This window comes from Ascaphus truei, chromosome 2, assembly GCF_040206685.1.
Source record: "Ascaphus truei isolate aAscTru1 chromosome 2, aAscTru1.hap1, whole genome shotgun sequence".
Taxonomy (NCBI): domain Eukaryota; kingdom Metazoa; phylum Chordata; class Amphibia; order Anura; family Ascaphidae; genus Ascaphus; species Ascaphus truei.
Genome location: NC_134484.1, coordinates 172808282 through 172832540, shown reverse-complemented (window position 1 = coordinate 172832540; position 24259 = coordinate 172808282). Strand labels below are relative to the sequence as shown.

The window sequence follows — 24259 nt, the reverse complement described above, 5'->3', positions numbered from 1 at the left end:
CTTTTTTCTTGCCCCCGTTTTTCATCTAGGAGACATTAATTTTGATGAAATAAAGAATTATAATAGAAACTATCATTACTTTTTTTAGTGTGTAAAACAATTCGTTATCTAAAAGTATTGTGTGGAGATGAGAAATTTTTGAGTTGATCTTAATATAAGAGCCGCTAGAAAGCAAGTTGCTTATCTGGAAACACAATGAACAAAAACTAAAATGTATCAAAAGTAGTTTTTCGACATGGTTTTTCTTTCTTTTTGTAATAGATTATGTATTGTGTAAGGCAGGGTTCTCAACTCCAGTCCTCAAGACCCCCCAACAGGTCAGGTTTTCAGGATATCCCTGTTTTAGCACAGGTGGTGCAGTCTTCGACTGAGCCACTGATTGAGCCACCTGTGCTGAAGCAGGGATATCCCGAAAGCCTGACCTGTTGGGGAGTCTTGAGGACTGGAGTTGAGAAACGCCGGTTTGAGTACTAAGGTGGTTAAAGCAAAATCCTCATTTTCAAAGCCACAAACAGATGTATACTGCACAGTCCATAACAGTTTGCCATATCTCTAAATGAATCATGTGGCTGGTGAAACAAATGGTATTCCTCATATTTGATTTGTGTTATCTCTTGCACAGCAGCTCCTAGTAAATATGTGCCCTGACACTTATTAACGTCCTCTTTTAAATACAATCAACAGCTGTAACATTGTCTTCAAAGTAAGATTAACTCCAGTTTAGGTTCCGCGAAGATTCTCCATTTTATTTTGTAAACATTGTCCTCTTCTTTACACAATTTCTGCAAGATAAATAAATGTACATTATTATGTAACCTAATACACGTAAAACATTTCTGACCTAACGAGTTCAACAAAAGGAGCATGCTAATACGGGTAATAAAAAGTATGAATCTCATACAGGGGTTATTTACTGTACAAAATTGTTTTCCCCCTAAAATGCAAGCACATGACTGATGATTACAGGACAATTGTTGAAGGGATGTCATACAAAGAAAAGGAGATATGTTTAATTTATTATAAACACTAGAATATGTTCTGAAGATCTTCTTAGATGGATAATGTCAAATCTTCTGAAGATTTACTGTAGTTACAAGTGAAGTATTTTAAAAAGAGATGTGGTTACTACCCCTCCATCTTTGAGCCAAATAAACAATAACATATGGCCTATAGTTTATATGGAAAAACTTTCAGCATATCTGAATGACTCCACTATTCAATTCGCAGAGGTTTGGGACCCTTGGTTTCGCAAAGCCGGTTTATCCCCATATCTAGACTAAAATATTCTGAATGTTGTGATTTATGTTGTATTAAAAATGCTATTCACTATGCTATATATGAACAAATGCTGTCCCCTTCCCCCCTTCCCTTAACCTTCCCCCAAATGTGATATTACCAACTATCTGTATCTTTGCATCCACCCTCTCCCCTTTTTCTTTTATGTACCCTTTCCCCTTAATCTGTGAAAACTATTAAATAAAAAATTCAAGTGATAAAAAAAAAAAAAGGAGATGTGGTTAACCTATTCCAACCACCAGAATAGACAGGGAGGTCTTAAATTGCTTGCTGAGGGGGCCATGCGGGGACATTTGGTTTACAATTGACAGCCATTGCAATAGCTGATGAAACCATTCCTGGTAATAAGCTTGAGTTCCTTATACTGTATGTACATAAGCTAGATATTGTATGACATCAGTATTAAGATGGAACAACATATGTACCTACCATGTTAGGACATAATGCTTAAAGTTAAGATGGCTGACTAGGTAATTTTGTCTGGATTAATATCCAGCAGTTTTAGCTGAGAGAGAGACCGAGTTAAGACCAGGCGAGATGAGGATCTGGATTTAAAATCACGATATCAAGATCCCACAGAAGGATTCTACTCAATAAGAAATCTATGCAACCATCTTTGACAATATCCTAACTTATTTGGACGTCATCGCCATTTTGTACTGTTTTTGCATGTGAGTATTTATCTTCAAAATAAGCGTTTCTTTTTGTGTGCAAAGACCAAAATTGCTGAGTTCTGTAATGCTGGAGTAATATATGGAAAAGACAAAGGACATTTAACATTTGACTAAAGTCACTTAACTGCAAAACTGGGGCAAAAGTAGAGCAAGAGAATTGCATTACATTTATTAAAGGAAAACATGTAATTGATTAATTTTCCTTGATTAAATAACTGGTGCAATTTCTGCACAGATTTTGCTTTTGTTTCGCAGCTGGGAGACTGCATAAAATAGACTCAAAGAAAGGCAGTCCGATAAATGAGTAGGATTATCTATAGTGAATATTGACCAGGTTCAATAAAAATCAGGTTGCAAATGGGCTAGAAAAATAAACTTCTAGGCCCAAATGTATTGAATCAGCCAATAAAAAGGCCCAATGTTTGATCATTCCAATTACAGTGGCGGCCGACCTGAGTCTAAAGCGGCTAGATCCGCGGCTCTCAGATTATCCCGGTTAGGTGCGGTTTTCTGTTTGTTTCGCCCGGAGTGAACTGCGTTATTTTAGCGCTCGTGATTTTAGCATTTTATTCTCGCTGTCTGCAATACTGCAATGCCGTGTAAAAACTCAGGGGGGGCGTTTGCGAGCTGTTGTCTTGGAAGTCTAATACCTTCGCGTTTCAACCTACGTTAGTACACAGTCTGTGTGTGCGCACGCAGTAATTGTAAATTTGCATATTTAAAGTATACAGTACATGCATTTGCAGTGCTGTACTGTACAGTATGTCTCATTTGAAAATTGTTGAAACGCATAGGCGTGTACAGTACTGTAACAGTGTCACATTTCGGCATATACAGTGCTCTCCCCTCGCTCAGGATAATTAACTGCACTGCAGGGTATTTCAACTTCTTATCTTCTCTACAATGCAGTACATCTCTCCCACACCATTCCTTTCAACGTGTGTCTGATTTCAATCACATTCCTGCTTGACAGCAGGTGATTACAATGCATGCGCCTGTAACTTCGCCCACCACTGCCTGCTTGCTTGCTTGAGTGAGTGACGCAAACAAATCAAACCAAAATTTTTTTTATTACAATTTTTTTTTTCTCCACAAGTTTGCAAAAGCCATCTTGATACTGTATTACGATATTCAATCTGTGCTGTAGCTTTTGACTGCGACCCTGTGCATTTGACTGCACATTGTTGATTTGTGTGCTTTTTACGTACTGCATTTGGGGGTGTATTATTATGATGAATTTTCTTTTGAAATTAAAGTATGTCTTTATCTATGAACTTCATGGAGTTGTGCCCTGTAGCCCCCTCCCCCACGAACACACACAAGGCTACTGTAGCTCACGGAGTCGTTAATTTTCTGAATCTTGCCATTGTGTTCTTAATCCGTTCATAGCCGAGCTACAAAGCCTCACTGCGCCTGCGTGTAATCCTTTTTCAGATGGGAGCTAGCTGCTTACTGCGCATGACTATCCCAACCCCCCCCCCCCCCCTCCACAGAGTCATTAATTTTCTGAATCTTGCCATTGTGTTCTTAATCCGTCCATAGCCTAGCTACAAAGCCTCACTGCGCCTGCGTGTAATCCTTTTTCAGATGGGAACTAGCTGCTTACTGCGCATAACTATCCCAACACCCCCCCTCTCCACAGAGTCGTTAATTTTCTGAATCTTGCCATTGTGTTCTTAATCCGTCCATAGCCGAACTACAAAGCCTCACTGCGCCTGCGTGTAATTCTCTTTGGGATGTGAACTTTGAGGGTTTTTTACGGCGATGCTTTGGAAAATACCTTCTCGAATTTGATTTGCACAGAGCATCACCTCTCTACAGTATGCGCCTGTGCAAATCACATCTTTCGGATGGGAGCTAGTTGATTCCTGCTCATGCTTAAGTGCCCCCCCCAAAATTTTTTTTTAATTATGATTTTTTAACTGATATTTTATCCACAAGCCTGCAAAAACAATCTTGATATTACGATATTCAATCTGTGCGTTTGCCTGCACATGGTTCATTTGTGTGCTTTTTATGTACTGTATTTGGGGGTGTAGGGATCAAATTACAGTATTATGATGAACTGCCTTTTGAAATTACTGTACTGCACCCTACTCTATGTAATTTCTTTGAACTGCTGCCAAGTAATCCTTCATCCCTCCCCCACGCACACACAAACTCTTGTCGACAGACACCTCCACACAGAGTCATTGATTTTCTGAAGTTAGTCATTGTGTTTTTAATCCGTCCCTAGCTGAGCGTCAATCACCTCACTGCATCTCTTTGAGATGGGAGCTTGCTGTTTACTGCGCATGAGTCACCCAACCCCCCTCCACAGAGTCGTTAATTTTCTGAATCTTGCCATTGTGTTCTTAATCCGTCCATAGCCGAGCTACAAAGCCTCACTGCGCCTGCGTGTAATCCTTTTAGAGATGGGAGCTAGCTGATTACTGCACATGACTAACCCAACCCCCCAACCCTTTGAGGCTTTGTTTACGGTAACGCTTTGGAAAATCCCTTATCGAATTTGAAATGTAAATCTGATTTGCACAGCATTGTGAGAATTGGGAGTTAAAAAAAAATATTCACTGATTCATAAACAAAACAAAAAAGGTAGCGCTAATAGAGTAACCTGGTAATTGCCCGCAGCCTGGGATATAACTCTGACACCCACGGTCAGAAGACAGATGCAAGATATGTTATATCAATGGCGCTGGGCCCCAGGAGAAGGAAAATAAAGAATCACAAAAATGATATATAGCTGCCTGCTGGAAGTAGATGTCCACCAGTGCCCTCCTCGTGTTGTGGTCAGATCATGCAGACAATAAAGGAATAAAAAACAAACATAGTGTAATACAGTATATCATAAATAACACCACTAACACACACTGAAAACTAACAAACACTGCAACAAACATATGCTGAGACACACAATAGACTGAAAGGTAAAAAACACATTTAATATAATAACTTGTTGTACAATACAACTAAAATCACACTATGTGAGAAGTCCCTATTATCCTTCAGCTAGCTGAAATGCCCGCTTACCGGAGCCCAGCTGGTAACAGGCGGTGGATAATCTGAGAGTTTCCCCTCTCTTGTGAAACCGGTTTGGCTCCTGCCCGTCTCCTAGGTGCCAGCCTCGTGCGATCAGCCGGCTGCCGGGGAGTGGATCGATGCAGCAGCTGTCTCAGTTACGCCGGGGCAAGATCATCTGTCCCCACTTCCTCTCTCCGTCCTTCGGGATGCACGCATGCGCAGAGGAGCTCGGCGTCTCGGGGAATACACCGCCGCAACTCCAGCTCCTCGCGGTGAAGGGGAAGACTTTAGGCGGCAAATTCGAAAGTGCTCCAAAGCAGGAGCTGCTCAGCTTAGCCTGGGGCGCTCGGAAACGTGGCGTGTAGCGTTCAAAGATAGCAGGGACCACCCTACGCGTTTCGGAAGACTGCGCTTCCTTCCTCAGGGGTAAAAAAGTAGTGCCTCAGTCTCTTAATGTCTGCATATATATAGTCCGATTTAAAGACACAGTGGCCAATGCAATAAAATGGACATGCGCACTGACATCAAAGACTGGTATCTCAGCATTTAACTACAACAATGACAACGTGAAACACAAGACAAAATGCATAAAAAACAAATAAATAATTATATCTTAACACTTATAAAACATATATGTCATTAAATAAATCTGAAGGAAAAGTATATCTAAATTCATATGTACCCACAAAAATTACACATAGCGGAGGGCATTTATCTAGATGGATATATAAATCATGATAACTGATTGACTAGAATGATCTATATTAACCCCTTAGTCTACTCTCGTTCAAGGAAATTTACCAATATGTACATGAAGATTCATATATAGAGCAAGCCGGAATATAATCCATATATAAACACAATATTGTGTGGACAAGTGTAAAATGGGCAGCATGCCAAAAGGAGATTAGACCCAGAGTGCCTTAAAATGTAAACAACGCCCTCACACGGCAAAATGTCCCGTGTTCTACAAACGTAAACAATGCGCGCACATGACAAAATGTCCAGCGTTCAGTGCAATATCCTCCATAGCCCATAAGTGAATAGAAAAAGTGGATATATAAGTGTGATGAAATAATATTATTAACAGATATTCGATTAATGTAAAAGTTAAAGTGTCCCAAAGCTGCAGGATAAATAACTACCCATACGTAAACTAATATACACGTATATTCGTGCTCGAATATTGTACATGTACATACATATATGCAAAATGCATATGTACCAAATAGTGATAAATATGTAATGCGAACTTATAACCAATATATACGCTTATCTATCCCAAATGTATAGACGTGCATGTAAGTGACACAATATACCAAATTGTGATTTAATCTGTGATGCAACTTGCATAGTGGATACCTTATATAATATAATAAACCCCTAAATGTCAATTACTTAATAAGAAAGGCCTTAAGGTCGAACTCTATGTTTTGACCAAGTGGCATGAGCGTCTAGAGTTCGTATATACAGAAGGACTCCTTTTTGCCCAGTAGGCTGTTAATATTGCCTCATCTCCAATTTGGTGTAAGTGCCTCTATGGCTAAACATTTGAGTCCTCTGGGGTCTTTTTGATGCACCTGAAGAAAGTGATTAGACACACTGTGTGTGACCAAACCTTTAGTAATGTTATAGATATGTTCATATAAGCATCGTTTGATGGACCTTGTGGTCATTCCCACATATTGCAGACCGCAGGGACATTCCAAAAGGTAAATAACGTTTGTGCTATTACATGTTATATGTTGTTTGATATCATAAACCTTAGAAGTAACTGATGAGGTGAATGTTGTTTTTTTTTATACTGTATTTGCAGGATGTGCATGTATTACAGAGGAAATAGCCCTTAAGTCCAAAGTTATTTTGTGGTTTTTTTTCGCATTAGTGGACAGCTAGGAGCTAATTTCTGTCCAATGTTTGGCGCTTTCGTAAATATTATATTCGGTCTATCCGGTAATATGCTAGCCAGATCTTTGTCCTTTTTAAGGATCGGCCAGTGTTTGTACAAAATCTTTTTGATGTTAGAGGCCATGGCATTATATTGTGTTGTAAATGGTATGTTAGTTGATGTTTTTGTCTTGTTTTTGTATTGTAGAAGAGTGCTCCTATCTATTGATTTGACCTCTGATATGATCCTATCTAGATCGTTCGCTACATATTTTCTGTCAATGAATTTATTTTTTAAGTCTAAGGCTTGTGAGTGGAAAGTTTTTGCTGTTGAGCTGTTACGCTTTAATCTAATAAACTGTCCCTTTGGTATGTTCTTGATCCACGCAGGGTTGTGATGGCTGTTGGCATGTAGGTAATTGTTGGCCTGGACGGTCTTAAAAAAAGTTTTGGTGTGCAAAATGTTATTTTTTGTGTATATACATAAATCCAAAAATTCTATATAAGTACTGCTAGATGTGAAAGTGAATTTAAGATTAAACGGATTGTTATTCATGTAATCTTGAAATAATATTAATTCCATTTGTGTGCCTTACCAAATAAATAAAATGTCGTCGATGTAGCGCCGCCACAGGACCAAGTTCGCTCCATATGGGCAGCCTGCCCAAATATACTTTTTTTCCCAGCCGCCCATAAATAGATTGGCGTAACTGGGAGCGAACTTGGTACCCATGGCGGTGCCACATGTCTGTAAATAATAAGATCCATTAAAATTAAAAAAATTATGTGATAAGATAAACGTAATACTTGTAATTAAAAAGGATTTAAAAGTGTCAGAAACCATAGGGTCACCGTCCACGACTTCGCCAACAGCCTCGCAACCCTGAACGTGGTCAATAACTGTATACAGTGATAAGTCTGCTGTAACAAAAACAAAATGTGGTTGCCACTGAACGTCCCTGAGGGTCTGCAATATGTGGGTCGTATCTCTCAAATAGAATGGCAGTAAAGTAACATATGACTGCAAATGAAAATCTATAAATTCCGATAAATGAGAAGTGAGTGATTGGATGCCGGATACAATCGGCACTCCTGGGGGGTGATACAGATCTTTGTGTATTTTGGGTATTATATAAAAAATAGGAATAACTGGATATTTGTTATATAAAAAATCAAATTCATGTTTGCTCAGAACTTGTTGTTCCAACCCTTTGTTTAAAAATTCCATTAATTCTTGCTGGTATTTCACAGTGGGGTTAGAGGGGAGGGGCTGGAATTTGCCGCCTAAAGTCTTCCCCTTCACCGCGAGGAGCTGGAGTTGCGGCGGTGTATTCCCCGAGACGCTGAGCTCCTCTGCGCATGCGCGCATCCCGAAGGATGGAGAGAGGAAGTGGGGACAGATGATCTTGCCCCGGCGTAACTGAGACAGCTGCTGCATCGATCCACTCCCCGGCAGCCGGCTGATCGCACGAGGCTGGCACCTAGGAGACGGGCAGGAGCCAAACCGGTTTCACAAGAGAGGGGATACTCTCAGATTATCCACCGCCTGTTACCAGCTGGGCTCCGGTAAGCGGGCATTTCAGCTAGCTGAAGGATAATAGGGACTTCTCACATAGTGTGATTTTAGTTGTTTTGTACAACAAGTTATTATATTATATTAAATGTGTTTTTTACCTTTCAGTCTATTGTGTGTCTCAGCATATGTTAGTTTCAGTTTTTGTTAGTTTTCAGTGTGTGTTGTTAGTGGTGTTATTTATGATATACTGTATTACACTATGTTTGTTTTTTATTCTTTTATTGTCTGCATGATCTGACCACAACATGAGGAGGGCACTGGTGGACATCTACTTCCAGCAGGCAGCTATATATCCTTTTTTGTGATTATTTATTTTCCTTCTCCTGGGGCCCAGCGCCATTGATATAACATATCTTGCATTCACTGATTCATGTTGTTTTGTCATTCATTCTTATTCATTGGTGTGGTGTGAGGGAGGGGGTGGGGTGTTGTCAATGATTATGATTAGCAGGAATGTAAATAAATATTTACTTTATTTTATCAGGAACCAAAAAATACAAATATAAAAATAATCATGAATAATACATAATGCAGTCTTTATTAGGTTCTTCTGGCAGATTGAAATTGGATAAACATTTAGAAAACATTTGTAAAACATGGATAAACAAGAATAATGCACATTTATATGAATATTATTTAATAATATATACTGTAATGCATAATATATATATAGTAATATTATTTTTTCCGTCTGTATCTTGTTCCTCATTCTGTGAACAGTACAGTAGTTCATTGAGAGAGGAGATGTTTTGTGTACATCATTACTGCTGTTTATATACTGTACATTTGACTGTACAAACAGATTAGACTGGACACAACACCCCACCTCCCCCCAGACCACCCATTTTCTTGAAATGACAAGAAAACAAAAAATTAGTGCAGTTATGTGCATACTGTATTATGGCATTGTGTGATGTGTAGTACTACTGTAGATGGCTGGTGCTGCTTTCTCTGGAAAGAAAAAAACTGGGCAGTTCAGTTAGTAGGCAGTTACTGTACTACTGTCAAACTAGTCTATACTGGAACTACTGTATACTCTGACTACTGTTAAATACTATGTAACCAGATGGCTGGTGCTGCTCTCTCTCTAAAGAAAAAACTATAACTACTGTATACTCTGACTATTAGGAACGACAAAATCTGTGCCATATTTACCTGTATCAAACTGTACTTACAATACTACAGCACAGTACTACTTTCCTGATACTTGCCCATTACGCGCGATCACAATGGGCAACACAGTCGCAATATGGTCTATATATTTATTGCAGCGTTCCACGGTCAGTACATCGTTCCAAAAACTCATTATGCCTTTCAACAACTCGTCCTTTTTGGAGGGTTTCACCACTTTCCGGATATGGTCCTTCAGCTGATGCCAGACCATTTCGATCGGATTCAAGTCTGGCGATCTGTCATTGGAAAAAAAGGACAATTAGTTTAAGAGATACAGTACACAGTAAAAACAGTGGGAAAAAATGAGACACGGTCTACTGCACTTACTCCGCTGGCGTCTTCACCCAGTTGATACCGCGCTCAAGGATATGCGCTGTTGACGAGGTGTGCTTCGGATCGTTGTCCTGATAGAAACAGTGACCATCCGGGAACTCGTGTGTGATGTACTGCACTATCTCAGGGACAATGTTGTCTTGGAAGAAAGCTTTATTCATGATTCCTATAGCAAGAAAAGAAAATTGCTCAAAAAACTGCACAATAGTACAGTACAGTGCATACAGTGAGGCTACACTAGTAAAGTACAGTGCATAAGGCTACATTATATTTTATATATTTTACCTTCAAAGATAACAATGCATCCTGTCCACGCCTAGAGATGGCACCCCACACATGCAGCTTTATGGGGTGTTTTGGCCGCGGCTTCAAAGATATGCGGCCTTTTTTGTTGAATGCAAAGGTTGCAAATCTCTCCAGCGACACAGTAGACTCGTTAGTGAAGATGCAATCCTGGAAAGTTTCTCCACAGTCGATCCATGCCTGGGCCTGGACCACTCTTTTTATTTTGTTTATGTCCCGTATCATGGGGTACGCTCTGTAATGACAAGGAATAAATAATTTTAGCGGTACAGTACAGTTTCCTAAACAACACTTTTACCTCATGTACTGTCCAGTACTAACCTCACACGTCCATATTTCCATCCAATGCTGCGTCTCATCTTCTTTATGCTGGTCTCGGACACAGTGAGATTGTGATTTTCCTGCAGAGTGTATTTGACCCTTAATGCACTCTTCTCATCATTCTCCTCACTTATTTTGTCCACCAGAAGAGTTGTCTCCCTACAATGTAAAGAAAAACAAACTATTAATATACAGTAATATAAAAATATACTGTATACTGTTGTAATATAAATATAAATATACAAAATATATATACTGTTGTAATGTAAATATAAATATGCAAAATACAGTATATACTGTATACTGTTGTAATATAAATATACAAAATATATACTGTTGTAATATAAATATAAATATGCAAAATACAGTATATACTGTATACTGTTGTAATATAAATATACAAAATATATATACTGTTGTAATATAAATATAAATATGTAAAATACAGTATATACTGTATACTATTGTAATTTAAATATGCAAAATATATATACATACTATTGTAATATAAATATTAATCTAAAAAATATTTATACTGTTGTAATATAAATATTACATACAGTATATAGATCTAGAGTACAATATTTTATATGAAAAAAAAAGTACATTGAAGTTGTATAAATATACTTATGCATTAGTTACCCTTGGTGCCCTTTTGCGTTCTCTGTTTTTACCGTGTGCATGATACCTCACGGAGGTTGCTGGCACAACGATGCCAGAAGTAGCTAACCAGCGTTGGATAGCAGCAATTCGGTGTCCGCTCGTGTACATCTCCTTAATTCGCATGCTGAGCTCCTTGGAAATCTTCTTAACAGGCATTGCTGCGAGTAGAAAGAAATACAAACACAAGAATGTATATTCGATGTTTAGTCGATGTGTATTCAATGTGCAGTAAATCCACAAAATGGATGGTGTATTTGTACGTTAATGACTCACATTAGGGTACGCCCACTTTCAAGTGCACAGCAGGAATCAGCTCAGCATGATACATACCCCTATATAACGCCTCGTCGCCATGCATAAAAGGTTACACACTTTGCATACTGTAGCCCACCACTCGATGATCTTTATCTGAACTTGCCCTTGTCCATCCAGATACTGCATTATGCCATCTGCTTCCATGGATCAACCCCGATTCTACGGACGCAAGAACCCACTCGCCTCTGCCGTGCCTGTCATGCAGAAAAAGCGAAAGGCGGTTGCCGTTTCCATGCCAAGGCAAAAGCGACAGGCTAAGGCAAATAAAGAAAAGCTTCTGCTGACCCCAAAGGCTAAGGGTTTTCATAGACGTCAGCCTTATTATGTCAAGAAGAAATACGGTGAAGTACTCTCAACCCAAAACTAATGGGACCCAACCCATCGAACCCGCAGACCACTTCCTCGCATACGCTTGGACGACTCTGCCGCCGCTTTCCCGGAAATCTTCAGCCCGTCTTCTCCACTCCTCGTCCTCGACGCTGCCGCGCCCTCCCGGAAACCCACAGGCCATCTTCTCCAGTTCTATCCGACGACGCTGGTGCCTCTGAAATCCACGGGTCACTTTCTCCTTTACTCTTAGATGACTCTGCTTCTCGCCCGGAAATCCAAAGGTCACTTTCTCCATCCCTCTTCGACGACGCTGCCGCTTCTCCTCTACCGGATATCCACAGGTCATCTCCTCCACCTTATTCGGGGATGCTTCTGCTTCTCTCCATGGAACCCCCATCTCATCCTCCGTTGCACCCATCCACCCAGATGTCCAGACGCCATGCACAAGCAGCTCGTTAGACCGGATGCTGAATGGGATAAGTGTGGATGTCCCCGGGAACTCTATTGTGCTGGCAAAAATAGATTTGATTCTAGAGACCATGCTAAATGTGGAGCAACGGATGCTACATATGGATCAACGGATGCTAGATATGGATCAATGGATGGATCGCCGGATGGAGAAGATAGAGGCTGACATAGCAGGTATACATCATTTGCTCGGTGTTCATGGCCCTGTTTCCCCAACGCCGGAGCCGGAGGGTGGCATGGATGTGCTGAATGGGAGCATCGACCCCCTTCCATCACCAAGCACCCCCTCCACCAGAAGATGTAGTGTACATTTATGCCATTGAGGAGGACATGACAACCCCGTCAAGACCACGCCAGGAGACAACATGGTGACCAAGACCGGAGGAAAGCTTCCTCCCAGACAACCTACCATCGCCCGTCGCCTCAATCACACCCGCTCCCAGAAGACCTACATTTGCGCGCATCGATACGGTGCCCGACATCACCCTGTGCGATCTGGCACCGGCGCTCAGGGAGAAGTATAAGGTGATGAGTGCTGGTGCACCCCACAAGTATGCCTTGTTACTTTTTAAGCATCATGTGTCCTACTCTTTGTACTGCGACTGGGCCTTCAGAGTGAACTACAAAGGAAATCGCGTAATCCTGCCAATTTAAGAAAGACCATTCTGGAGGAATTGCGGCGCTTTTATGCAGTTACAGATCCTGTAATGAAAGGCGTCCGAGACTGCATTAATGGCGTTTTGCGCCATGCAAGGAATCGGCCATGGACGGACAATCTGGCGGACTGTGTGGTTTAATCACGGGAACTGTAAGACCATACTGTTGTGCTGAACTGTGCTGTACATGTTTTGACCTGCTGCACTTAAACAAAGGAGATGTTGTTGTGTGTTTTAACTTGCATTTATACAGAAATGTTTTAACTTGCTGTACACACACACAGGACATGCACAGGATATGCACAATTCCAGTCCCTAAGTGCCACAAACAGGTACGGTTTTCAAAGGTTTGCCTGAAAACCTGGCCTGTTTGCTGCCCTCGAGGACAGTGGTGGTGCACGGCTGACTGACAGTTTTGCACACCATCCCACACCATCCCACTGTACTGTATATGTTTCTTTAATAAAGGAGATTTTGCGTTTTGTAAACTGTATTTTATGAATAAAGATTTTTTTTTAATCACAGGTAAGACCATACTGTTGTGCTGAACTGTATTGTACATGTTTTGACTTGCTGTACTGTATTTATATAAAGGAGATGTTGTGTGTTTTACTGTAACTGGTATTAATAAAAAAATGTTTGTACGTTTTAACTTGCATGTATACAGAAATGTTTTAACTTGCCGCAAACAGGCACGGTTTTCAAAGGTTTGCCTGAAAACCTGGCCTGTTTGCTGCCCTCGAGGACTGTACTGGTGCAGACTGTTTTGCACACCATCCCACTGTATATGTTTTGCCTTGCCGTTCTTTAATAAAGGAGATGGTGCGTTTTGTATATTTTATGAATAAAGAATTTGTTTTTACTTTCTATGCATAAATGTTTTCACTATTGTAGCAGTAAAACATACACCTGTTGATGTTTTGAATTGCTGTGCACTTAAAATGTTTCTACATTTTACAGTATTTGTAAATAAATGTTTTTGTACTTACTCCACAAATAAAAGAACATGTTGATTTGTTTTACATTGTTCCATTGGCTCCTTTGATACCGCAACAAAATACAGTGTTTCTAGAATGTACACTACTGTCCAGGCACACTGTACTGTATACTGCAGGCATGCTCAGTACTGTAATACATGTAGAATAAATGCATAGTTTTTATTTTTTTTCGGGTTTATTACACGGTATACTGTATATAAAAAAGTATTGTATACTGTACGGCCGGAAAACATCAGCATACTGTTTCAGGTCCATTATTCTATCCTAATCAATAACAACGGCCACTAAACTGTAGACTCCGGTACGAGGTTTTTTAAATCCGATTCAGCAATGTGCAGGCATTGTTACACAAAGCGATATTATCCATCGAAATCCCTCCATTTGCCGTTTTCCCCAAAGTTTTCTTTTCTGAGGAAAAAAAAAAGTTAAAGTTTTACTGTAATGGTCCGTCCCACAGCCAGTCCCACCAATAATTTTCTCGGGGGGCGTCTCCTGCTCACATGCGCATGCACCTACCGTCTATGTGATGACACGCATATGCGTTTCAAGAAGGTTCCAATGCGCATGCGCCTAGCGTTCCACCAATTGTTCAGTATCTGCAGCACAGTACTGGAGAAGCCACTCAGCCAATAATATTGCTTACAGGAGAATCGCTTGACTTTTGAATCGCGCTGATATTGATACTGTATTGTCAAAATAAAAAAAACACAGAAAATAATACGGCAACAATACTCACGATAGAATTTCCCATTCAGCTGGCGCCGGCGCCGGACCACTGCCAGTCCAGTGTTCTTGATCATCCACGTCGATAGTTTGCAGCGGGACTAGTCCACCTGTAGTCAACTGATGAGGCTGGAAATTGCTTAGGTACATGCAAGCTTGATCAAAACTGCACGCGAAATCCGGCTCAGGCTTGCTGGATAGACAGCAAGGGTTGTCACTGACGGTGGGACCGTTATTGGATGCCGGTGCTGGTGCATTGCTTGGCAGCGACTGTCGTTTCTTATTTGGATTTAAAACGACCTTTCGCCTTTTGCCGTCTGCATGATCATAGATACAGGAAAAAGCCGGTGCTACACACCAATACCCTCCAAAAAATTGTGGCTCAATACGATAAAAACAGGGATCGCTACATAACCTTTTCCTTATTGCACGCATCCACGTATGAGGAGCTGGCGAAAATTTGTAAAAGTCATAGTTTTCGATAAAATACTGATAAATTTGAACAACTGTTGCCATCTTATTCTCTGTTGCATTAATCGCAGCCCATATCAAATACGCGTAACTTCTGTCGGGTTTTTGGAAAACGGGCTGCACTTGAATACTCATGGCGACGGCTCTCTGGAGAATACTGTAACCGAAACTGGTCTTTGTCTTTCTTTAATATGAAAAGCCTAAATTGATACATTTTTGTAACCTCTTCCTTCAGTCTCAAGGCCAATTTACAATAGCACACTGTGGTACAGTATCTTTTTTAAACGAAACACCTGCAAGTTGACACATTACTGAAGCGCATGCGCATTACAATTCATGAATATCTGCCATCTGGCAGACACGCGAAGAATTGCAACCTATTAAACCCAAACCATTCACAATAAACGCGTCAACCGCGCATGACCCGCGAATGACCCTCGGCTGAGAACGCAAAATGAATGCGACATGCTCCCGTTGAAGTGCGTTGCATTCCAGGAAAAAGCCAGGGAAAAAACGGTGATGTGTTAGAATAAAATGAGCCGCAGCAGTAAATGTCAAAAAGCAGAAACACAATCACATAAAATTGCATTATCTGGTGCGATTCCTCTAGACACCTACAAATGAATGGGCTAATGTGTGTGGAATAGCACCACTTAGTAAATATGGGCCGTAACACACAAAACAAATGTTAAAATACTCACACCTGTGCTGAAGCAGGGGTGTGAGTAAAATCTGACCTATTGGTGGACTTTGAGGACTGGAGTTGCCCGTCCCTGCACTAACGTCACTACTTTTAACTCACTTTGGTCCTAGGAAGGCATCTCACCTCATCCATACCATATAAAAGGGCTGTAACTCCTGAGACCAAAGTGAACAAAATCCAGGGACATGTTTAGTAGGTTAAATACAAGCAACTTCTACTTTAAAAATATATATTCAGAAGTGTGTGTGTGTGTGTGTGTGTGTGTGTGTGTGTGTGTGTGTGTGTGTGTGTGTGTGTGTGTGTGTGTGTGTGTGTGTGTGTGTGTGTGTGTGTGTGTGTGTGTCTATATATGTCTATATATATATATATGTACCGCACTCAAATGAAGCTAAACGAAAGCTCGCACAAATAAAAGCATTTCGTTAGCCACAGAACGGTATCATCTATTTATTTTTTGATTATTGAAGCTCGGCTAACACGGTACTGATACAGTACCTCTACATGTAAATATGGAAGATACCACATTGTACCGCACTCAAATGAAGCTAAACGAAAGCTCGCACAAATAAAAGCATTTCGTTAGCCACAGAATGGTATCATCTATTTATTTTTTGATTATATATATATATATATATATTTTTTTTTTTTTTAATGTCTCTATAGTAACAATATGTGACAATCTCTTTCAGACGGTTTGTAAACTCTTGTATGTACAGGCAAATAGTAAATTCACATTTCTTTTTTTTTCTTTTCTGTAAACTAATTACAATATGCTGCCTTCTTTAGCCAATAAATAAAGGGGAAGAGCAACCACGTTATGAAGAAAATAGTAACATATTTGTCTTTTGCAGAGGCCAAATAAGTAACACAATGTATGTAAGGGTGATGTAATATTGTAAATGATGTCAATAACCTTTACAGGTGAGACTGTCCCTTTAAAAGTCTGCCATTCATATTAACTATATGTGTTATCAAGGCTACTGGAAGCTGTCTGTTCTCAATATGCAGAGAGAGAGAGAGAGAGAGGCAAACAGACATACTGCTAGAGGAGGAGGCTTGAGTAAGATGTCATTCAGAAGGCATGCTGTGGGTGTGGAGTAGCCACTGCCCAATTATATGGAAAATTGCATGAATTTCCATATGGAGAGATTCACAAAGTGCCAACGTGAGGTTTCACCCCTCAATCCCATGCAAATTGCTAATTCAAGTCAATGGCAATAAATGCCTGCAGTGAAATAGTCGAGGGTTGCCAGGTGTCCAGTATTGAACCGGACTGTCATGTATTTGGACTCTCTGTTCAGTACAAAATGAGAGGTAATACTGGACATGTACATTATGTGTTCGGTATTACCTCTCTGGACATAATGACCTCACCAGCTTGGGGGACTGCAGGCTTTCCCAGAGCAGGGAGAGAGCAAGGATGCTGCGAGGGGGCTTGGCAGCTTCCTCCATCCTAATTGGCTGCTGCTGGGTAATTCAGCCAATCAGGAGGAGGTGTCAGGAGCCTGGGGCCAAAGAGAGGAGGAAACAGCATGGAGCGGAGGAGGTGTGTGGTTGTGTATCTCGAGCGCGTTGCACCTTTCACTACTGTGTCCAGTATTTTCGGGGAAGCCTCCTGGCAATCCTACACACCGGCACCTATTGAATCCCAGCCACAGTTAGTTAGGTGCACTAAGAAACTTTAGCAAACACAGCCGTATGGCATCTGCCATACTCAAACAAAGAAAGAAGGGAGAGCCCCAAGGTGAGTGTTTAACATGATATATTAAGACCATAAACTAACATATGGCATATCTGCTATACTCCACAATACAGTCTGGTCACATTAGGCCTTATATTATGAGTTTATTTAATCTACTACGGTAGGTCAATAGCATCAAAAGTTCCATTGAAAGGTGTCATCCCAAGGCACAGACAAAAGGGAGATCCATGAAGAAGAACATGGCCATATTTATCTGACATTATTCATGTCTAAATAAAGTAGCCCATGCATGCTTAGTCACTCAAAAGAGGAATATTACTTTTCATCAAGGTACAAAATACATATTTTTGGTTCTGGATGATCCATATTGGTTGAAATTTCACACCTGGCCAGTGATCTACATCACGCTGCACTTTTGAGCCTGTACTCCATCCTGTCGCTCTTGTTCCAAGAATGAATCCCAGTCAGGTGGTGATGTGGGCAGCAAGATTTGAAAATGGTTCCAAAATCTAGATTACAGAGAGAAAGATTAAAAGGCAGTGGCAAGTTTAAGGTTATAAAAATAGGTTTAAATCCGACAGCAACTATGTAAATGTTATAACGTATTTTTTAAAACTTCTTTATCAAGGTCTACCAGTGGAAAACTTGGGGTAACACTGGTGCAAACAAAACTGCACTAGAATTATTATGGACAATTACTGCCATTGAATGCAGTGGGATTGTTTCCCTTGTATTTCTGCACATGATATGCTCCAGTTTTGCAGTCGGCAATTGATCCCATAAGTGAAGAAGGAAGCGAGTATGAATTTATTGGGGTATGAGTATGAATTTATTGTGGTATATGTATGAAAGTCTCCTGGCTGCAAAATCAGGGCACAAGTGGAACAAAAAACTGTACTAGATATAAAGTACCAAAGAAAATGAATCCCATTAAAGGCAATGGACTTTTTAGCGTTGTTAAATCTACATTTTTTCTCTCCTCTTTTGTTCTGGTTTTGCAGCCGGGAGACTTACACAGATAGGCCTCACCGTGTTTATTATCACCCTAACTAAGAAGTAAAGTTCTGTACTTTTTAATTCCAAAGAAAAAGGAAATTATGGCTTTAAAATAATGACATTTTTTTTTTAAGGCATATCAGTTACATTGCTAATCTGGCATTGGAAAGGTCACATTTATAATCTGAGTTTGGACACCGTGACCAGTAATGGGTTAAGTTTTCTCAACTGTCCATAATAATTAAGATTCTCAATGGCCTCACTTGTGGGTCCCGATAAGGAAATCAGTGAGAAAATACTTTGGACTCATTCAGACTCAGGCAGCTGTTTATGAAACTGTTTGTCGTGGCCACTGAACAGATATCTAAATGTGTTATTGTGGGCGAAGCAACTACAATGATAGTCGTGAAAGTTTGAATAGAGCCAGATCCTAAAGGTTACGCAAAAGACAATTATATCTTTGTCATTGCAGAGCAACGTGAATTAGAATTGTCGCTTATTAGTGTGTGGCTATAATCGGGCCTTATACAGCAGTAACCGATATGGCACCACTGTGACAACTAACAGAGAATTAATTTCACCATCAAGGTTCCAAAAGTAGCCTATGACATATGTGTACGACCGGGACTTTATCTTAAACATAAGGTTGTGCAAATTTACCCAAAATTTGGTTTGCCAATATTTTTTATTTAAAAAAAAAAAAAGTTTAAGAATTTGCTAAATGTCTACTCAAACTTGACAGCCAAAAAAGTTCAGGCAAAATTTGTCAATTTTGCTCGGACCCTGCCAATTTAGAGCAAAATTTTTGTATTTTGATTTGGGATATCTACATTCAAACAGCACCCAGAGGCTGAAATGTGGTATTTTCTAAGGGAGGGGAGAAAGGGAGAGCCCTTCTGCAACCGGAAATAGGCACATTTTATCAGGTTCATGAAAAGTGCTATCCAAACATTATACCTCTGGTGAAATTAATCTGGTAAATTGCTGGCCCGGGAGAGAGATAATGCATATTTTATATTCTCTAATTTAAATGAAAAATAAAATAATGGTCCCTTACTAGAGGGGAGCTACAGATGACTGTCAGGACATGCCCCAACAAGCTTTTACATTCTAGCTTTGACCAAACTCGAATTGGGTATAAAAATGTATGTCTGAGACTAACACAACTAGATGCACCTAGGGTAAACACTCCATGTGTATGAATCTCACATTCTCTCCCCAAGATCCAATGGGGAACCTATAATAAGGTATCTGAGGTGCATATTACAAGGTTTCATTTGGTAAAGCATACAGTACGTTTTGGGATTATTCCATTTTATTTCATAAACTGGAGACAAGGGGATCAAGGACTCCTTAGTAAGCTCCTAGGGCTACCATCAATGTATTCTTGATGGTGGCAGTGTAATTGGGGATTAAATATAAGCAAAGTTTCCCAGCACACAATCTAAAGGAGAATCAGACAAATGTCAATTTGAAAATAAAGAATGTATTGAAAATAGATGCAACACAGAATTGCCCCTAATAAAGGCACGGAGAGAACAAGAGTAAAAGATTTACATTATTTTTTATTTAACATTGTATGCATACTATAGGTGCTACATTTCGGTGCTTTTGAGTCACCAGATATATTGTGCAGGTTTTCATTGTCTAAATCTTGTATAACAAGTTCGTGCAGTGAGCATATCTTAACCACAGTGCCTTATTTAGATGAGAGGTTTTGAATTGAGGTGCATAAGGGAAGTACTATAGACTCAAAAGGTCTGTGGGAACGGGCATGAAGAAGGAGCAATTTAGGCCCCGAAACGTTGCCCCCCTTGTATTTATCACCTTATCCTTTATGTTTGTTTTATGTAGTTTTTCCCTCCCCCCCCCCCCTTTATCCTTGTGTTTTTCATCCCCCTTGTTTTTCCTCCACTCCTCCTCTCCCCTCAATTTTTTTGATATTGTATAGTTCTGCTTGATGAGATGTACTCTCCATACCTTTTTTAGGGACAATTCTGTGTTGCATCTATTTTCAATACCTTCTTTATTTTCAAATTGACATTTGTCTGATTCTCCTTTAGATAGTGTGCTGGGAACCTTTGTATATATTTGTGACATTTTTGGGGGGTCTGAGGTTCCTCCTTGTTCTCTTGCACCACTATATCAGTTACTTATTGTTAAACTCTTATCTTGTGGAGTACTACCTAACACACATTCTTTTTGTAATTGGGGATTGTTTCAGGGTGTGCAAGATTATTTCAGTACTCTGTGGGGAGGTGAGGGAAGGCCAGTTTGTGGCTATCCCCTTTCACACACAAGTCCACGTGAGAGAGCATGTATGGGACAGCCAAGTTACAATTATAAAAAAGGCAGTTTGCTAATGAAACAATGGCAGTGGTGAGAATGTAGTTGTAATAGCCTGTGTATTCTTGTAATTTCCTGTTCAGCAATCATGTTAATGCAAATATTTATCCAGAAAGGTTTAAGCAACGAGAGACCTGGCAAAGTTTTCTGATGCATAGAAAGGTAGAAAAAACAACGCCGTGCAGAATTTTATACATCCCTTTATAAGAGGTGCAACTCTTCACTCCGCACCGACGCCTCCTCATTGTGACACTCATCATACAGTCAGAGTGGAAAGAAGAGACAGGTCCAAAAGGGAAGTGAAGCCTAAGAAGGTTTGAGGGGGAATAAAAGAAGCAGGGGCACAGATGAAACAAGTGAACAGAGAGTAAGGGAATACTAGGGGGATAATTGAGGGGAAGGAAAGAAATGAAAGTGGTTAGATTACCAATACAGATGAGTGATAAGTAAGAGGATTGAAGAAAACACAAACGAGAGCACTGGGATAGGGAGAAGAAAATAAGAATTGGAGAATCCCAAAGTGCAAGAACACTGTATGGAAATATGATGTTGATAGGTAGGCAGAGTAGAATGGTGGTTGCGAGGTAGAGAGAGTGGAAAATGGAGGGACAGATTTGGAGGGACAGACATTTAAGATCTGCACAGGTAAGTAGAGGGAGAAGATTCGTTGTGAGGAGGAAGAGAGAGGAGACGGGAAGGTAAAAAAGAAGTAAGAAGGGGGAAGTGTAAAGAGAAAAGGAATGTCGAGAAGGAGAAAAAGATATGCCACAGGGGAAAAGATTTAAAGGAAAGAAAGAAAAAGGTAGAGGGAGCAGAGGAGTTAGAATTGAAATGTGTGTATGTGTAAATAAATAATCTTTGCACAAGTATCTAAAGCTAATGCTCGCACAGTTCATTTATGGCATATATGTAAAGCATAGCATGCACATATTCCACTTTATTACTTCCCATGAAACAAGCACTAATTCCCCCAAATATTACCCCTATACATATGGGGGTATGCCACCTCGTCAAAGGGTGAGCAGAGGGCATTGATGAAATATTACATAGTCACAAAACACATTGCAGGTGAGCCAATTTCATGGGAAAGAGAATATGCTATTAAAAATAGTTAACGTTTTTAAACGTATCGACCTGCATTATATCAAGTTTGTACGTAAAACATAGCAACTTACTGATGGTGGTAGATGTCTGGATTCCGTTGTAGTCGTGTTTGAAAGCCAATGTACAAATCATCCCACAGCAGCCCATTCTTCACTACATGTCTCATGACAGTAGCTCGACTGCTTATCTTTTACAAGGCAGGAAAAAAATGATTTAAATCATCATTAAGGTGTCATTGGGAGTATGACAATTGCCGTTATGCTATTGATCCAAGTTCAATTGTACACAATTATTTTCATTTCATAACTCCATCAATAGGGAAATTAAATACAAGTAAATAATAAAAAATGTGCCAATTTATCCAGCTTCTGAATCTTGACACCAGCGCTGATTTTTTAAAAACTGGACAAATGAAGCCCACATTCCTGGACCTTTAATATTCCTTCTCCACCAAATGCAGCCCTATTTTAGACCAACCAAATTAAAAAATATATATTTTCCATAAGAAACACTAAATAATATGGTTTACAATAGCACATTTCGTCCTTGGGGAAAAACAATAGCAGTTATGAAAACTTCAATATACTTTCTGTACTCGCTGTTAATTATTACAACAGCAAAGGAATACACAATGATGATGGTGTTACATAGGGCTGCTGACAGGGGGGGAGAGCCGGGGCAGTTGTCCCGGCACTGCTCCGTGTCCGGTTGCCGGGCCCCAGATTTCCTCCCCCCACTGCAGCAGGCACCTCGCTCCGCTGTCATTGCAGCCTCCCCCGTGCAGGCCCACCCCAGTGCCGGAAGTGTGAGGTATGGGGGGGGGGGGTGGGAAGTGATGTGAGGTACAAAGTGGGGGGGGGGTGATGTGAGGTACAAGTGGGAGGTGATGTGAGGTACAGGGGGGGGAGGTGATGTGAGGTATAGGGAGGAAGTGATGTGAGGTACAAGGGTGGGAGGTGATGCGAGGTACAAAGAGGAAGGAGGTGATGGGAGGTACAAGGGGGAGTGATGTGAGGTACAAGTGGGGGAAGTGATGTCAATGTACACCGGGGTGTGTGTTGCATTTTGTGTGTGTGTGTTACATTTTGTGTGTGTGTGTTGCATTTTGTGTGTGTGTTGCATTTTGTGTGTATGTGTGTAGCATTTTGTGTGTGTGTTGCATTTTGTGTGTGTGGGAGTGGGGGTAATTATTGTGGGGGAGATTGAGGGAGCGAGATTGAATGATAGGGGGGTAATTAAGTGAAAGCGGAGAGAGGGAGTGGAAGAAGGAGGTGGGGGTGGGAGAGTGAGATAAATACACGTAGAGAGGGGAAAATAGAGGAGGTGGCTCATGAGGGTGCGAACGGTGGAGGCTCGTGCAAGGCCTCCGACACTTGGGGGGGGCCCGGTCTAAACTGTAGTCCAGGGCCCCATGAAACCTGTCGGCGGCCCTGGGGCTGGTATTAACCGTTTGTATTTGATAGATTAAATTGCAATAGGGAAGTTGAAAGATTTCTGTTTGATAACTGAAATGATTAACAAATGATATTCAATGGCACTTCCTTGGATGCTGCTTTTCATATGATTTAAAGAAAACATTGGATCCAATATAGAATATGTTGTTGATTTGCCAAAAACAGATGTCCGTGCAGGAGACAATGTGAGGGGTCGTTCCAATGGCTTATGACCTGATTAACAGTTCGTACCCGTTCTATTGACTGTTCATGGGCGTTCCATGATTTTTGGGGCTGTTTATTATATTTGCAAGTTTAGAATATTGAAGATGATCATTTATAAAATATCTAGGTGATTGGAGAACAAGTCTACCAGATGCTTTGTAATAACTTTAAAGCAGTTTTGGGATGGCTTAACAATCATATATGATAATGCTGCCCCAAAGTTCTCATCCTTACCTTTTAAGGCTCCCATCATCTTCTCCTTCCTACATATCAGCTTTGATCTCTCGTTATGCCCCTGCTCGGCTCCTACGCTCTACCCATAACTGTCTTCTGTCCGCCCCTTTCACCTCTACTGCTCTCTCTCACCTTAACAATTTTCCCCTCACTGTACCTTACCTGTGGAACTCTATCACACTCAGTATATGCCAAGCACCCTCTCTCCTCACCTTCATGACAAACCTTAAAAGTCATCTCTTAAATGAAAAATTTCAACAGCCGGGACTCATGGCTCAGTCCAACACTCAGCCACTCCTTCCAACCAC

General features: G+C 40.5%; 1 protein-coding gene across 1 annotated transcript in view; it reads right to left on the bottom strand.

Annotated features, from left to right (window-relative positions):
- Positions 1-425: 425 nt before the first annotated feature.
- Positions 426-24259, bottom strand: part of LOC142488604 (cytidine monophosphate-N-acetylneuraminic acid hydroxylase-like) — a 158901-nt gene continuing 135067 nt past the window's right edge. Inside the window, exons 13-15 of the mRNA XM_075589053.1 lie at positions 22131-22246; positions 17999-18122; positions 426-782 (exon numbers count right to left, since the gene is read on the bottom strand). Of these exons, the coding sequence (XP_075445168.1) occupies positions 18011-18122; positions 22131-22246 (228 nt within the window). The 3' untranslated portion in view covers positions 426-782; positions 17999-18010. The remainder of the gene's footprint in view (positions 783-17998; positions 18123-22130; positions 22247-24259) is intronic.